This window comes from Terrapene carolina, unplaced genomic scaffold (genome assembly GCF_002925995.2).
Source record: "Terrapene carolina triunguis isolate 2854851 unplaced genomic scaffold, T_m_triunguis-2.0 Scaffold58, whole genome shotgun sequence".
Classification (NCBI taxonomy): Eukaryota; Metazoa; Chordata; order Testudines; family Emydidae; genus Terrapene; species Terrapene triunguis.
Window position 1 is genome coordinate 51644183 of NW_020664409.1, and position 15988 is coordinate 51660170.

A 15988-nucleotide genomic window follows, 5' to 3' on the forward strand; every position below is an offset into this window, starting at 1 on the left:
ATCCCTTTCCTCTCCTCTAAGTGCTTCAGAATTGATTCCTTGAGGACCTGCTCCATGATTTTTCCAGGGACTAAGATGAGGCTGACTGGTCTGTAGTTCCTGGATCCTCCTCCTTCCCTTTTTTAAAGATGGGCACTACATTAGCCTTTTTCCAGTCATCCGGGACCTCCCCTGATCACCATGAGTTTTCAAAGATAATGGCTAATGGCTCTGCAATCACATCCGCTAACTCTGTTAGCACCCTCGGATGCAGCGCATCCAGCCCCGTGGACTTGTGCTTGTCCAGCTTTTCTAAATAGTCCCGAACCACTTCTTTCTCCACAGAGGGCTGGTCACCTTTTTCCCTATGCTGTGCTGCCCAGTGCAGTAGTGTGAGAGCTGACCTTGTTCGTGAAGACAGAGGCAAAAAAAGCATTGAGTACATTAGCTTTTTCCACATCCTCTGTCAATAGGTTGTCTCCCTCATTCAGTAAGGGGCCCACGCTTTCCTTGACTTTCTTCTTGTTGCTTACATACCTGAAGCAACCCTTCTTATTACTCTTAACATCTCTTGCTAGCTGCAACTCCACATGTGCTTTGTCCTTCCTGATTTCACTCCTGCATGCCTGAGCAATATTTTTATACTCCTCCTTGGTCATTTGTCCAGTCTTCCACTTCTTGCAAGCGTCTTTTTTGTGTTTAAGATCAGCAAGGATTTCACTGTTAAGCCAAGCTGGTCGCCTGCCATATTTGCTATTCTTTCTACACATCGGGATGATTTGTTCCTGCAACCTCAATAAGGATTCTTTAAAATACAGCCAGTTCTCCTGGACTCCTTCCCCCCTCATGTTATTCTCCCAGAGGATCCTGCCCATCAGTTCCCTGAGGGAGTCAAAGTCTGCATTTCTGAAGTCCAGGGTCCGTATTCTGCTGCTCTCCTTTCTTCCTTGTGTCAGGATCCTGAACTGGACCATCTCATGGTCACTGCCTCCCAGGTTCCCGTCCACTTTTGCTTCCCCTACTAATTCTTCGCTGTTTGTGAGCAGCAGGTCAAGAAGAGCTCTGCCCCTAGTTGGTTCCTCCAGCACTTGCACCAGGAAATTGTCCCCTACATTTTCCAAAAACTTCCTGGATTGTTTGTGTATTGCTCTCCCAGCAGAGATCAGGGTGATTGAAGTCTCCCATGAGAACCAAGCCTCTGATCTAGTAACTTCTGTTAGTTGCCGGAAGAAAGCCTCGTCCACCTCATCCCCCTGGTCTGGTGGTCTATAGCAGACTCCCACCACGACATCACCCTTGCTGCTCACACTTCTAAACTTAATCCAGAGACTCTCAGGCTTTTCTGCAGTTTCATACCAGAGCTCTGAGCAGTCATACTGCTCTCTTACATACAATGCAAGTCCCCCACCTTTTCTGCCCTGCCTGTCCTTCCTGAACAGTTTATATCCATCCATGACAGTACTCCGGTCATGTCAGTTATCCCACCAAGTCTCTGTTATTCCAATCACATCATAGTTCCTTGAATGTGCCAGGACTTCCAGTTCTCCCTGCTTGTTTCCCAGGCTTCTTGCATTTGTGTATAGGCGCTTACGATAACTTGCTGATCGTCCCGCTTTCTCAGTATGAGTCAGGAGTCCTCCCCTCTTGCACTCTCCTGCTCGTGCTTCCTTCCGGTATCCCACTTCAAAGCCCTGAGGTAGGTGGGGGTCTCCTTTCCCCGGTGAACCTAGTTTAAAGCCCTCCTCACTAGGTTAGCCAGCCTGCTTGTGAAGATGCTCTTCCCTCTCTTCATTAGGTGGAGCCCGTCTCTGCCTAGCACTCCTTCTTGGAACACCATCCCATGGTCAAAGAATCCAAAGCCTTCTCTCCAACACCACCTGCGTAGCTATTCGTTGACTTCCACTATTCGACAGTCTCTACCCAGGCCTTTTCCTTCCACAGGGAGGATGGACGAGAACACCACTTGCCCCTCAAACTCCTTTATCCTTCTTCCCAGAGCCATGTAGTCTGCAGTGATCTGCTCAAGTTCATTCTTGGCAGTATCATTGGTGCCCACGAGGAGAAGCAGGAAGGCGTAGCAATCAGAGGGCTTGATGAGTCTCGGCAGTCTCTCCGTCACATCGTGAATCCTAGCTCCTGGCAAGCAGCACGCTTCTCGGCTGAAGCGTGTCCACTTGGCGCTCCATAACGTTTAAGAGCCGCTCTGTGGCTTCTTTCTAGTGTTCCACGTTCTACTTTTGGTCCCTCGTCTCGCTGTCCCGCCACTCCTTCAACTCCTTTTTCTTGGTGGCGGAGTGCATCATAACCTCACGGAGAAAGCCCTCCTTAGTTCTTTTTGGCCGCTTTCTAATTCTGCACAGCCATTCTGCTGCAGATAACAAAGAGGGAGGCTCGGCTCCCAAGGTCATCTCTGTGAAGTTTAAATGCAACATTTTACAGAAGCAATATTGTTTGCAACACAGAAAACACAGATTCAGTGCTTTAAAACACAGCCAGTGCTCTCACACCTGTCACTAACTGGCTGACCCCAGGCAAGCACACATGAGCCACAAGACCCCCAAAATGGTGAGTAGCCACAGGGGCAGTGTAAATCACTCTTCCTGTACCCTGCTGTACACTGGGCACGTGGCTCTTGGGGAGAGCCAGCACTGTAGGGGGGCCTAATAATCATTCCTATTCACACACTTTCCACAGGAGATGATCATTATGGAAGATATCTCGCTGCTGAGGGTGAGCAGGGAATCAAGGGGAGGGTCTTCTCCAAGCCTCCGGTTTCCGCCCTGGCACCTGTGTGGCTCTCCTGTGTACAGCAACTGTTCTCCCATCTGTCCCCCGTGATGGCACAGTGACACGGGAAAGTTACCGTTAATGGGGCAAGAAACAAAGCAGCACTGCTGAGGAATCAGTGGCAGCGGATTGCCCAGTATCTCCGCAGGAGTTTCCTGGAGATCTTTGAGGGAGATTCCCATGAAGTGAGGGAGTCTATCACCAGCCTGTTCTGCCACTCAGACTGTGCATGTGGTGGGATACAAGCCTGCTTTCTGCAACCCTCCTATCCCCAACAACTTGCTTCAGCAATTCACAAAATCAGATCCACTTACCAGAGGCCTCCTCTCCTGTTCGCACTTCGTCAAGATCCGACTGCTGTAAGTAGCTAGGCTCCTCCGGGGTAGAAAAGAGCTCCTGGTTGCATGCATCTCTGGCCTGCGAGTCATCCTCTGCCTCTGGGTCCTCTTCTCTCTCTTCGTCCAAGATTTCCTCCTCCTGTCTCGGTCCATTCTCAACTGGCACGCGAGCCAGCAAAGTATCCACAGGGTCCTTCGCAGTGGAGGTGGGGTCGCCACCAAGTATCGCGTCCAGCTCTTTGTAGAACCGGCAGCTTTTACCCTACACTGCAATGTGTCCCAGTCATGGCCCCTTTCTATCATGCATCATGAAATCTGTGTATAGGTATCCTAATTCCAACAGCTGGAGCGCAGCTGGGACTGCACAACCTCCTCTCCCAAAATGCCAATGAGGTCCAGCAGCTCGGCATTGCTCCAAGTGGGGGATCGCCTGGTGCGTGGAGCAGGCATGGCCACCTGGAAAGATGCGCTGAGACCACTGCACGTATCACGGAGCAAACAGGAAGGGGACTTTCAAATTTGCAAAGGAATGTACGGTGTGGGGCTGTATCGCCACCAAACCGGACAGTCCCTCCACAAAAGAATAAATGGACACAAATCGGACCTCAGGAATGGTAACATACATAAGCCAGTAAGTGAACACTTCAATCTCCCTGGTCATTCTATTACAGATTTAAAAGTCACTATCATTGAACAAAAAAACTTCAGAAACAGACTTCAAAGAGAAACAGCAGAACTAAAATTCATTTGCAAATTTAACACCATTAATCTGGGCTTGAATAGTGACTGGGAGTGACTGGCTCAGTACAGAAGCAGCTTTTCCTCTCCTGGAATTGACACCTCCTCATCTATTACTGGGAGTGTACTACATCCACCCTGATTGAATTGGCCCTGTCAACACTGGTTCTCCACTTGCGAAGTAACTCCCTGCTCTCCATGTGTCAGTATATAATGCCTGCATCTGTAACTTTCACTCTATGCATCTGAAGAAGTGAGGTTTTTACCCACGAAAGCTTATGCCCAAATAAATCTGTTAGTCTTTAAGGTGCCACCAGACTCCTTGTTGTTTTTGCCTCTTAACTGTCCCCCTCTATCCCTTTCTGAGAGACTTCATTCCTCTTACATTTAAATTTGCCTCAGTTTTTCACAAACCTATTTACATCCTCCTGATATTTTTGATTATAACTAGCTGAATTATGTAACTAAAGCAAAATACCACATTTCCTAGAAGTGTGTAAAACTTAAAGGAAGCTGAAAGGTCAGTGTTCTACACTGTTGGCAGGCAGCAGCTGTGTCTGCTGATGAAGTTATGTCTTTATATAACTTAAGTGCATTTTTTTTCTGGACCTTCTACTTTGTGGTGTCATTCTTATGGCCTTGTTCTGCCATAATGCAACAAAATCTTGTAAGAGTGTTAGTGATTTTGCCGTCACATTCATGTAGGCTGTTCAATTACATTCCCTCTGTTCTGCCCCCACCGCCAGGATCGCTATCCCAGACACACTGAAAATCACCGTAGGATTGGAGTTCCTGGTGTGCTCTGCTTTTTCTCTGTTTGGTATGTTGATAATCAGATTATTCTGGCCACATTTTAAAGGTAGCAGGCATGTATCTGGCAATATGTAAGCAGCATGAAGGAAGGGATATGGAAGAGCGAAAGGTAAAAGTACAAGTGGAAGTGATAGAGAAACTATTTCTAGGGTACTGAGAGGGCAAAGTGCCGTTCACATTACAGTATGAGAGAATGAAAGATAGTGTATTATTTTAACTGTTAATCTTAAAATTGTGGTTGTCATCTTCCAGACACTTGTGAATTTTTTTAAAATATGTAAGACAAGGATATAATTATATTCTAATATAATATGACTTGGATAAACAAATGTCAGGTCCTGTATATCAAAATGGAGTCTAATGATAAATTGTCTGATATATATTGTTTTAAATGAGTTATAAATTAGGTTTTAATTGCGGCAGCTTAAGTAAAGTTTTTGAATTTGCTTGAAGAAAATATTCTCTCTTTCAGGTGTTGGGAAATCATGTTTATTGTTACAGTTTACAGACAAAAGGTTTCAACCAGTGCATGACCTAACTATTGGTAAGTTCTTCCTATTAAATATTCTATTCAAAAGGTATTTAAAAATAAGGATATATTTTTAAGGGTGATGGACAGCTAGGTGCCTCAACGTGTTGGCTATGGGTTGTATATCCTTTCACTTAATTGCCATTTGTTTTATTGTGGCACAAATCGTATATCTTTGCTGTCTGCTGGCTATATCATAACTGATGTGAAATAAGATGCTAATCCAGTTCTTAGTGTGTAAATATTCACATCACAAAAGTGCTCCACATTCATAATTTGCAACCTCCTTGGCTGCCTCTGCAGGAAGGCCATAGATTGAGTGGGCATAGAAACTGGTCAGGCTTGAAGCACATTAGTAGAATGATATGCAGAGCTTGCATTTTCTCAGTGGGTCAGACTTCAGTCTCCAGGGCTCTCTGCCATTTGCCACAAGCATAAAATTAAGATTAAAAACAAAGCAGACTTCAACCTTTGTGTTTACTAGATGAGAAATTGTATAGAGTTTCCTGATGGCAAAAGGTTGAATTGTGGATATAATTATCACCTGGAAGGGGAAGGTTTGAGGCCTGGTTGTGCAGCTGGATGGGCATGATGGAGAGGTTGCATGTGTAAGAGGTGTGTCTGATGGTGGGAGAGGTAGATGAAATGAGTGAGCTGGGAGGGAATGTATTAGCTGTGACTTGACTTCAATTTTTTCGTATGAAACAAATTTGCAATTTTTTACTTTCCACTGTGAAGCAGATGGATACTTCTGATGCATGGGATGGGAAGTAATTTTTCTCTTGTGGAGAAGAATGGTCTTCAGATGAGTTTTACTTAAGCTATGCTTGAACAGGCACCAGCCAATATAAAATTGCAGAATCTTTTAACTACAATTCAGGTTATTTCAAGGTCCCTGTTAAGGTAGCGTCCCCAATTATGCTCAGCCTTGCACAGGACGGACAACATGAGTCTGTACCCACTTTTGCTTTCCACTCTCTAGCATAGTTTCTCTTAGATTAATGAAGCTCCTCTCCTGTGGGAGTACTTAAAATGGACAAGTGCAAAACAAACAACCGTTCCTCTTTTAGCAGAACAGTGCAGGATGGTCTGTCTCTTGACAGACCTCCCAGTCATTGTACGCAGCTGTCTCTGAAGTACTTCAAACTGTCAGCCTTAGCAGCAGCTTTGTTCCCCCTAGTTTTGGAACCAGGTAGGTTGGTTGAATAAAGAACCAGGACTTGTCTTTGGAAGCAGACTTCTTGTCATCTTTCTTTCAAGACCAGGGCAGTCAAGTATGTCAAATCTTGAATAAGATTCATGCATTTGCCGCCCTGTCACGTATTTCTGCAGCTAGCTGGATTCTCCTGTTCCCATCTGGGTGATGGTAAAGAGCTGCAGTTCCCATGATGACTACAGTGCCTGCTCTGCCTACCTCGCCAGCAGCCAGCATTGGAGACCTGGGAGAAGGCAGTTGCTGACAGGAAGGGTGTCGAGGGGTTGAGATCTGGAGTTGTTAAAATGTCTGGGCCTATAGAAGGACAAAATGGGGGATAAGAACAGAACTTAAGAGCCTGATGAGGAAAGGAAAGAATGGGAAGAGTTTGCCCCAGATACCCTACCCACCCACCACAATTCTCTCAGGCTATGCCACCCATGTGTACTTTCTCCCAGCATGCTTTTACTATGTTAACCAATTGTAGTTAATAAAATAGCAATACTTGGTCAGTCATTTTGCTGTGAGCATAATATATTTATTAAAAAACTAAATATTTCCACTGTCATACTGTTTAAATATTAATATCTAGTACTATAGTAAATGAAACAACGACTTCACACTACTTGGCTCTTTCGGGTAAAGTTGATTTGCTAATTTGGCTCCTGAACCACTGAGGTCTGAGTATCACTGCTATAGAAAGAGACTTAGGCTGGGATTTTCAAATGTACCTCTGGGTATTAAAGTTCCAACTTTCAATGGGATTTGGTGTACAACTTCCTTAAGCTCCTTTGAAAATCCCACCCTTGCGTGTCTGCAGACACTAGCCAAAATTTTCAAATTGAGTGCCTAAAACTAAACTACTAAATCCTTATTTTCCAGTAGTAGTGAGTACCTGCAGAACCCATTGACTTTGTTATGACAGTGAGAGTTCAACAGCTTTAAAAGTAAGATCACTTCTATTTAGGGGCCTAACCCTGAGTTGAGGAGCATAATCTGACACCCAAGTTTGAAAACTTTTCCCACAGTATTTACCAGAACTGTTGAAGCATCTGTTCTTAAGAAATAGTCCTGTGCTTATGTACTGAAGAAATGCCCCAGATCCCATCTTGTTGATGTGCCATGTCCACTCAACAAGTCTCTTTCACATGTAAATAGTGCTGCTCAGGTGGGCAGCATCAATCTTTTGCTGTTATGATGTGTTAGTACTATTGGTACAGTTTGATGTTTGTTAAACTGGCCTGTTAAGGAGCTATATTTCACGGACTATGGTCACTTTCACAATCTCTTACACTCACCAATAAACATTGCCAACTTAATCCAACCTTGAGTAAAATTCATTTATTTTTCAAACTAATCTCATTTTTACCACTGTCTCACCCAAGTTGTTTTTGTTTTTATTTTGGGTATTTAGCAGTTATAGTTGGGGAAGCTAACGGGAGCCTTGAGATACTTTGATTAGTGCTCAAAATTTCTACAATTTTACTTTGATTCATCAAGCTGTTAAATTGTAATATAAGCACAAACTTCTCTAGTTAGAAATTGACCCTGTCCATCAAAAAAAAAAAACTATTTGAGAAACTATGAAATTCTTTACAGATATCGATTATACAGTGTTAGCAATATTTACTTCATGCTTTTATTGCTGTACTAACGACAAATGGTCAGAATTTTTACTTTCTTTGTTGTTACTGTTTGAATTTCTGTGGTTTAGCCTTGCTTATGTAAAATGTGTATGAATCTATATTTTGAAAAAGTAATGAAAATCAACATTAATTGTAGCATTCCAGTAACAGTCTTGGATATAAAGAACAAAAATGAGTAGGGTTGTATGTTTATCTTTAATTTCCTGTGTAAGCCTAAACAGACACATGGGTGGTTTGTTTGTTTTTCACCCACTTGAACTAAGGAAACACCTTTTTATTAAGACTTTTGGAAGATTTAGAAAAAGCAATGCACGTTTAAAGCAGTAAAAGCAATATAGGAAAGCAATTAGAGCAATGGTTCTCAACCTGTGTTACCATTGTGGGCTGCATATGTAGCTCTCTGTGTGGTCCTGAGCTGTAGCTGTGTGCTGATTGGGCTGTGTGTTGAGAACCACTAAACTAAAGTATAATATAAAGTAAAAGTGCACTGCAAGGTTGCTTCCTATGGTTACAAAGTTGGGTTAAGTCTACCCCACCTGTTTAATTTCATGTTGGATAGATTTTTCCCTCTTGGGTAGTAACACTGTAACTCTTAAAATCTCTTCAGGTGTAGAATTTGGTGCTCGAATGATAACAATTGATGGAAAACAGATAAAACTTCAGATATGGGATACGGTAAGCATAATAAAAACGTGTTCTTTGTATATACATTTAAATGCATTTATTTTCTGTAAAGATTAAATATTCACTATGGTTCCTCTAAATTTTTATATTCAAAGTACTTCTTAAAAATTGTGCAGTTTTTGCTGTTTAATGAATTTAGCACTGTAACTCTTAGGAACAAAGACAAAACTCCATAAGAAGATGGGAAGGAATAGAAATATGTAATAAGTACTTGCTAGGTATAAAATGTATCTCTAGCAGTACCTCAGAAGCATGTTGTGGCGGTGTGAACCTTTCATAGACATGAAATCATTTTTTCCTGTGTATTTAAAGAGAGATGCTGCATTTTTAATATTCAGTTTTGTTTCATTATGAGGATAACCAATTTAATTATAGCTGAGTGTTTGCTTTTTAACTGTGGAGTTTCCTCCACTGCTTGATTCTGTCCAGGAGGCGCTCAACAAATTTTTTTTTTTTTTAAACTTGCTACTGACAGTGAATTTTTCTGTCTCCCCCTTTTCCCACCTCTCATATTTGTGATGGACAGACACGAGGCCCTTACTAAGTTCATGTTTCCTCATTTGGTTAAACTTTCTTAAATGTGAATATTTCCATCATTCGTGTGTTTATTTTTTATTTTCTATTTGAAATTTGTCAAAATATAACTTCAGTTACTTTTTCCTGAATTTGTGTTGGTCAGGGGTTTGTTTATGGTGACAGTGGCTTAAAAACTGCACTCAGTTTAAGGACCCATATTTTTCTAAGTCTAAGAAATAAATGATTTGAGAAAATGTGTTGCATAAACTAGATAATGAGAAAAATATCTGTCTATTTCTTTTAATAAATCCCCTCCTGTTCTTGGAGCTTGTGGCATCAAACCCAACATTACCTGTATTTCCAAATAGAGACTCTCCAACTGACTAGTGTTATATGTATTTATTACCTTTTTTAAAAAAAGTGAATTTCTGCAAGAGAAAGCATAACCATCACAAATGTCTTCATTCATGGGACCCATAGTAGAATTTTTTTTCTTAATATACTTCGCAAATGCTCTGGGTTTGGATGGAAATGCCAGTGTTGGCTTTGGCAGGTCAATTATTCAAGTTCTAGTCTCTTAAAAGCAATTAGTAAACACCTTTGTTTTTTAGTAACACTTGATAAAGTTCACCAACAAAAAGACTAAGTTAACACACATATGAGAGTCTTCATTCTGTGAACCAGTTTTTGTGTTCTTCCTGTAAATATCTCCTTACAATTCTTCACTTATTTTGTAGTATTTTCTTCCTGTTTTGTTAGTGCATATTACTATCAGAAAGTGTTCTGCAGACCATAGTTTGAGAACTCCTACTCTGTTGCCTTGGACTTACTTCTGAACTTGGGTAACTACAGGTTTATATCTAAATATTCTGGCCCAAGTTATGGCTGTGGAAGGCTCTGAATTTAGTTAGTGTAATTCTGCTTTATAGCTTGTACAGTCAGTATAAAGAAGTTACGCTGAGAGTCTGAAGTGGGGCAGGGTCAGGCCAGGGGACAAGTTTAGTTGTGAACCCGCTGGCCATATCTTTAACCATAAGTAGGGCCCTACCAAATTCACGGCCATGGAAAAACACGTCCCGGACTGTGAAATCTGGTCTTCTCTGTGCTTTTACCCTATACTATACAGATTTCAAGGGGGAGACCAGTGTTTATCAAATTGGGGGTCCTGACCCAAAAGGAAGTTGCAGGGAGGACCAGAGGATTATTTTATGGGGGTTGCGGTATTGCCATCCTTACTTCTGCGCTGACTTCAGAGCTGGACAGCCGAAGAGTGGCGGCTGCTGACTGAGGGCCCAGCTCTGCAGGCAGCAGCGCAGAAGTACGCGTGGCAATACCATACCATGCCATCCTTCATTCTGCGCTGCTGATGCGGCAACTCTGCCCCCAGAGCTGGGCTTCTGGGCAGCAGCCGCCACTCTGCAGCTGCCCAGCTCTGAAGGCAGCGCCAGCAGCAGTGCAGAAGTAAGGGTAGCAGTCTCTCCCCTCCCCCCATGTGCGCGCACACAGTAACCTTGCAAACCCACCCCCACAACTCTTTTTTGGGTCAGGACCCTTACAATTACAACACCATCAAATTTCAGATTCAAATAGCTGAAATCATGAAATTGACGATTTTAAAAATCCTATGACTGTGAAATTGACCAAAATGGACTGTGAATTTGGTAGGGACCTAACTGTACGCTTATTTTGTCTTTAACCTGGGTTCACAAGGGGAGTGGTCTGTACCTTCAAATAGTTTTTTCAAACACACAGCCTGTGTGCAAGGACCAGCATCTGAACCACAATGGGGCTTTATCGCTAAGTTGTAATCTCCATTTCACCTATAAGTACCTCCATCCCAGCTATCTTTTGAGAGATCCTCTAACTTTGCATTCACGTGTTTGGTTATACAGTGGATGCCATCCTGATAAAGACAACTTTCGGTTATTAGCAACATTTTTCCCAAGAACCAATTCTGTCCCATTGACTTGAATGTTAATAGAATTTGGATATTAGCAATTGTCGTGCTGCTTATTGACAACTTCTTTGGAAGAGGGGTTCCACTAGTAATTAATTTATTGGCTCTGAGTCTGCAGCCTGGAGATTGCAAGAAGAGGAACTGTGCAGCCTTGTGGGAGCCCCCCCCCAGTGTCCCTGTTCCCCGTGGAAAGCCCCAGCTGCAGGCAGGTTTACAGGGCTGCAGCCAGCAAAGAAAGCACTGGGACATGCCATGCCTGGCCCCTCAGTGCCAGGGCAGGGTGCATTCCAGAGAGTGCAGGGAGAGAGACAATGGCAAGCCCTGGGAGCCCTTTCCAGCAGCCTCCTCTTCTAGCCTGTAGTGCTGGATCTCCGTCAGGGGCTCTTCTGGCATTTGGACTGCAACCACCTTCTCTGCTGTGGCCTTGCCTCCAGGCTTTCACTTAAAGGCAGCTTTCAGAGAATGGCAACTGTTTGCTGGCAACCGAGAGGTTGCTAATATCCACTGTAGTTGTAATATAGGTTCACTGTCTGAGAGCACACATGTTCCTGTTTCAGAAACTGGCTGAACACCTCCACAATGAAAGAAGATTCCTTCCGATTTCTTCAGTGGTGGTGTATCTTCTTGTGTTCATCAGGAATTTCTCCAAACTTCCCCTGTATGTGGCAGCAACGGAAGTAAACTGGGTCCTTGCTTAAGATGTGGCTTTAGGTGGGAGAAGAGAGGAAAATGTTTCCTGTTGCCCTTACCAGATCTTTATGACCTTGTTAAGGAAGCTAAAATTGCTTCTGCAGATAAGTGTAGGCTTTATTTAAAACCTAAAGACCTCAGCAGTGTTCATGTTTTCACACAGTGATCTCAGTTTATTTTACCAGTAGTAAACAGAAGCTTCTGGTTTCTGTGACTTAAAGGAGATCTCTTTAATATGTTCAAAAGGATGGATTTTAATTTCACAGCTTGAACATAATAGGCACCGGTGTATCTAATTTAGGGTGGGAAGTATAGGCACTGGATTTTGCACTTGGATATCTTGTTCCCTCTAGAAATCCAAACTGTTTTTGAAATAAGGATCTCAGAATGCTGAGGATTATTCTGAACTCATATGTTACTTTCTAGGTACTAAAAAGTGTCCTAAAAAGATAGCTGTTGAACTGTCCACAGATAAAGTTATTTGTTTTACAAATCTTTATGGAAAAGCTCACTCTTATGAAAAATGTGTGTCTTGAATAACTTTGCAGGTAAGTTACATTGCTTTTACATAGGTTTTCTGAGAATGCCCTGAATTAGGTGGAAGTGAACCAAATTTTTCTGGAATAAATTATTGCAGGGTGGATCTGTCATTTACTCCTGGTGGAATTCTGTGCCAAAAAAATTAAAAATTCTGTATATTTTATTTGTCAAAATAACAACATAATATAATCACGCCAGTTTCAATTATTTTGGAAATTTATTTCAGAATACCTGTCAGCAAGTATGTCTGTAACAGTACAGACCAAAAAAAAAAAAAAAAGATTCAGGAAATGTTTTTTTGACAAATAGATTCCTTACTAGGCAAATTAATACAGAACTTTGAGTAATACCTTTCTGTGTTGTCGTTTAAATGAATTTCCCACACCCCTCAGAAGCAGTGCAAAGGCTTGGGGAAGTTGGAGGTAACGGAGGACCTGAGGAAGAGGGAATGAACCTAGAGGATTGTTGGGTGTGGATGGGAAATATGGAACTTTGGGGAGGGGTTGCAGGCGAGGGAGGGATTGTTAGGGAGTTGGGTAGCCTTGCCCATGCTGACCCTGACTGATTTCTAGCTTCTCCCATTCAGTTGAGCACATCTGCCCCTGTCCCCGTGTGGCCCTGCAGCCCTCCTCCCATTCAGTCCTTGGCTTAATGCTGTCACCCCAGTAGCTCCTCAGTTCCACGTGCAGGGAGCTGTGTTGGCCATAGCTGGCTGCTACTGACGGTCAACTGGCTGCTGGCTGTTCTGGCGCCACAGCAGCCTCTAATGGGAGAGAGGCGGAACTGCAGAACTTCTTGGGCAGAATCTGTTTTCTGCGCAGAAAACAGAATCTGCACTGGGCATGAATTCTGTGCGTGCGCAGAGGTGCAGAATTCCCCCTTCCCCCAGGAGTAGTCATTGCATGAAAGTGAAGCTCATGTGTGGTTGGCTTCTCTAATTTATTTACACATCTTGGGTGTAAAAATATTTCAGAACTACAGTTTAAGGGCACATATCGGTCTCCCCTTTCACTCCATCTAAAATATTTTATTCCACAGACCATACTTTAAGAACTGTCCCAGAGTGGCAACCAACCTGGATATCCTTTTGCCCAAATTGCATGGGCTAGTTCTTAGCTTTAGTGAATTGAGAGCTTATTTATAAAATGTGTGTAAATTAATTAAAAAATCTCAGTTACGAATAGATAATGTTTGCAATTAAAGGTCACAAACTTTCACTATGTCTTGTGAAGTTTGTATAACATGTAGCACAAAGGGACCCCACTACTGAATGGGGCCATTGCGCTATTGTAGTACAAACAAGTCAGTCAGTTATGTCCAATATAAGCTTTTTTTTTATGCATTATATGCCACAAATCAGAAGATAAAGCTGTCTACACAAGAAAAAAAAATATATAGCAGTGGCACAATTTAAATTTACTGAGGAAACTAGTAATTTATGTCCAGCATCTTGTATTTCTAGTGTCCAAAATCTTGATTACCGAGGAGAAAATGGCTTTGATCCTTACTAACAGAGAGAAACCCAGTATTTTCTGATAAGACTTTCTATTGCTGATCCTGTCCAGTTATGAAACTGCTGAGACATGATTGACTTGTACTAGATCTCTACTCTCTATTCTAACTTGTGATTTCTTGTTTGCATCTTCAAAACCGAAAATAAAGAGCTAATCTAGTGTATTTGAGAAAGTATCTTCAAGTTCTAAGTGAATGCAGGACCCCTTTGAGTCTGATTGCAAGTAGGCTTGCACGCACATATAAGGCCAAGCAATAAGATCCATTTATGTCTCAATGAAAAATGAAAACTGCAAGTGTGTATTATACACTGTACAGTATGGTTGATAACAAGCATCTTTCTGGGGTAGTAGTTTGGGGGGGGAACAGATCAAGTTGTCCTATATGATAGCACTCGTTCTATTCCACTAGTATCTCAGGAGGATGTTAAACAGCAGCTACTAAATTTAGACATCTTGAAATCCATGGGTCCAGGTGGCTTGTATCTAAGAGTTCTAAAAGAGCTGGCGGAGGACCTTACTGGACTGTTACTGTTGATTTTTCAGTATGTCTAGGAACACCGGGGAAGTTCCAGAAGAGTGGAAGAAAGCTAATGTATGCTATTACATAAGAAGGGTAAACGGGATAACCTGGGTAATTGTGTGCCTGTCAGTCTGGCGTCAGTCCTGGGCAATATAAAGGAGTGACCGATATAGGACTTCTTTAATAAAGAATTAAAGGAAAGTAATATAATTAGTGCCAATCAACATGGGTTTATAGAAAATAGATCCTGTAAACTAACTTGATAACTTTTTTGTTTGAGGTTACAGGTTTGGTTGATAAAAGTAAGAGTGTTGATGTAATATACTTGGACTTCTGTGAGGCATTTGACATGGTACCGCAGGACATTTTGATTTAAAAAAAAAAAAAAAAAAAAAAACTAGAAAAATCAAGATGGCACATGTTAAATGAATAAAAGCTGGCTAACTGATAAGTCTCAAAACTTAAATGTAAATAGAGAATCATCATTAAATGGTTGTGTTCCTAGAGGGGTCCTGCAGGGATTGTGGTTCTTGGTCCTATGCTATTTAACATCCTTATTAGTGACCTGGAAGAAAACATAAAATCATCATTTGATAAAATTTGCAGATGACACACACATTGGTGGAGTGGTAAAAAAAAATGAAGAGGACAGATCACTGATTCAAAGTGATTTGGATTGCTTGGAAAACTGGATACAAGCAAACAATATGTGTTTTAACATGGCCAAATGTAAATGTATACATCTTGGAACAAAGAATGTAGGCCATACTTACATGATGGAGGATTCTATCCTCAGAAGAAGTGATTCTGAAAAAGATTTGGGAGTTGAGGTGGATAATCTGCTCAATGTGAGCTCGTAATGCAACGCTATGGCCGAAAGGGCTAATCTAGTCCTTGAATGAATAAACGGGGGAATCTCGAATAGGAGTAGAGGGTATTTTATCCCTCTATTTGGCACTGGTGCAATTGCAGTTGGAATACTGATTCCCGTTCCGGTGTCTACAATTCAAGAAAGATGTTGATAAATTGGAGAGGATTCAGAGAAGAGCCATGACAATGATTAAAGAATTAGAAAATATGCCTTATAGTGATAGACTCAAGGAGCTCAATCTATTTAACTTAACAAAGAGAAGGTTATGGGGTGACTTGATTATAGTCTGTAGATACCTACATGGGAACAAATATTTAATAATGGGGTCTCCAATCTAGCAGATAGAAGTATAACATGATCCAATGGCTGGGAGTTGAAGCTAGACAAATTCAGTCTGGAAATAAGGCTGAATTTTTTTTATTTTATTTTTTTTGACTGCGAGAGTAATTAACCATTGGAACAATTCATCAAGGTTCATCATGGATTCTCCATCACTGACAATTTTTAAATCAAGATTGGATGTTTTTCTAAAAGATATATGCTCTTGGAATTATGTTGGGGAAGTTCAGTGGCTGTACTGTACTGGAGGTGAGACTAGATAATCACAGTGGTCCTCTCTGAGCTTGGAATCTATGAATAGGTGTTGTGCTGGCCTTCTGCACGGTGGTGAA

General features: G+C 41.9%; 1 protein-coding gene across 1 annotated transcript in view; it reads left to right on the top strand.

The window, feature by feature from the left end:
- RAB2A (RAB2A, member RAS oncogene family) overlaps positions 1-15988 on the top strand; it is a 79127-nt gene that overhangs the window by 17622 nt on the left and 45517 nt on the right. Inside the window, exons 2-3 of the mRNA XM_024198451.2 lie at positions 5128-5199; positions 8633-8700. Of these exons, the coding sequence (XP_024054219.1) occupies positions 5128-5199; positions 8633-8700 (140 nt within the window). The remainder of the gene's footprint in view (positions 1-5127; positions 5200-8632; positions 8701-15988) is intronic.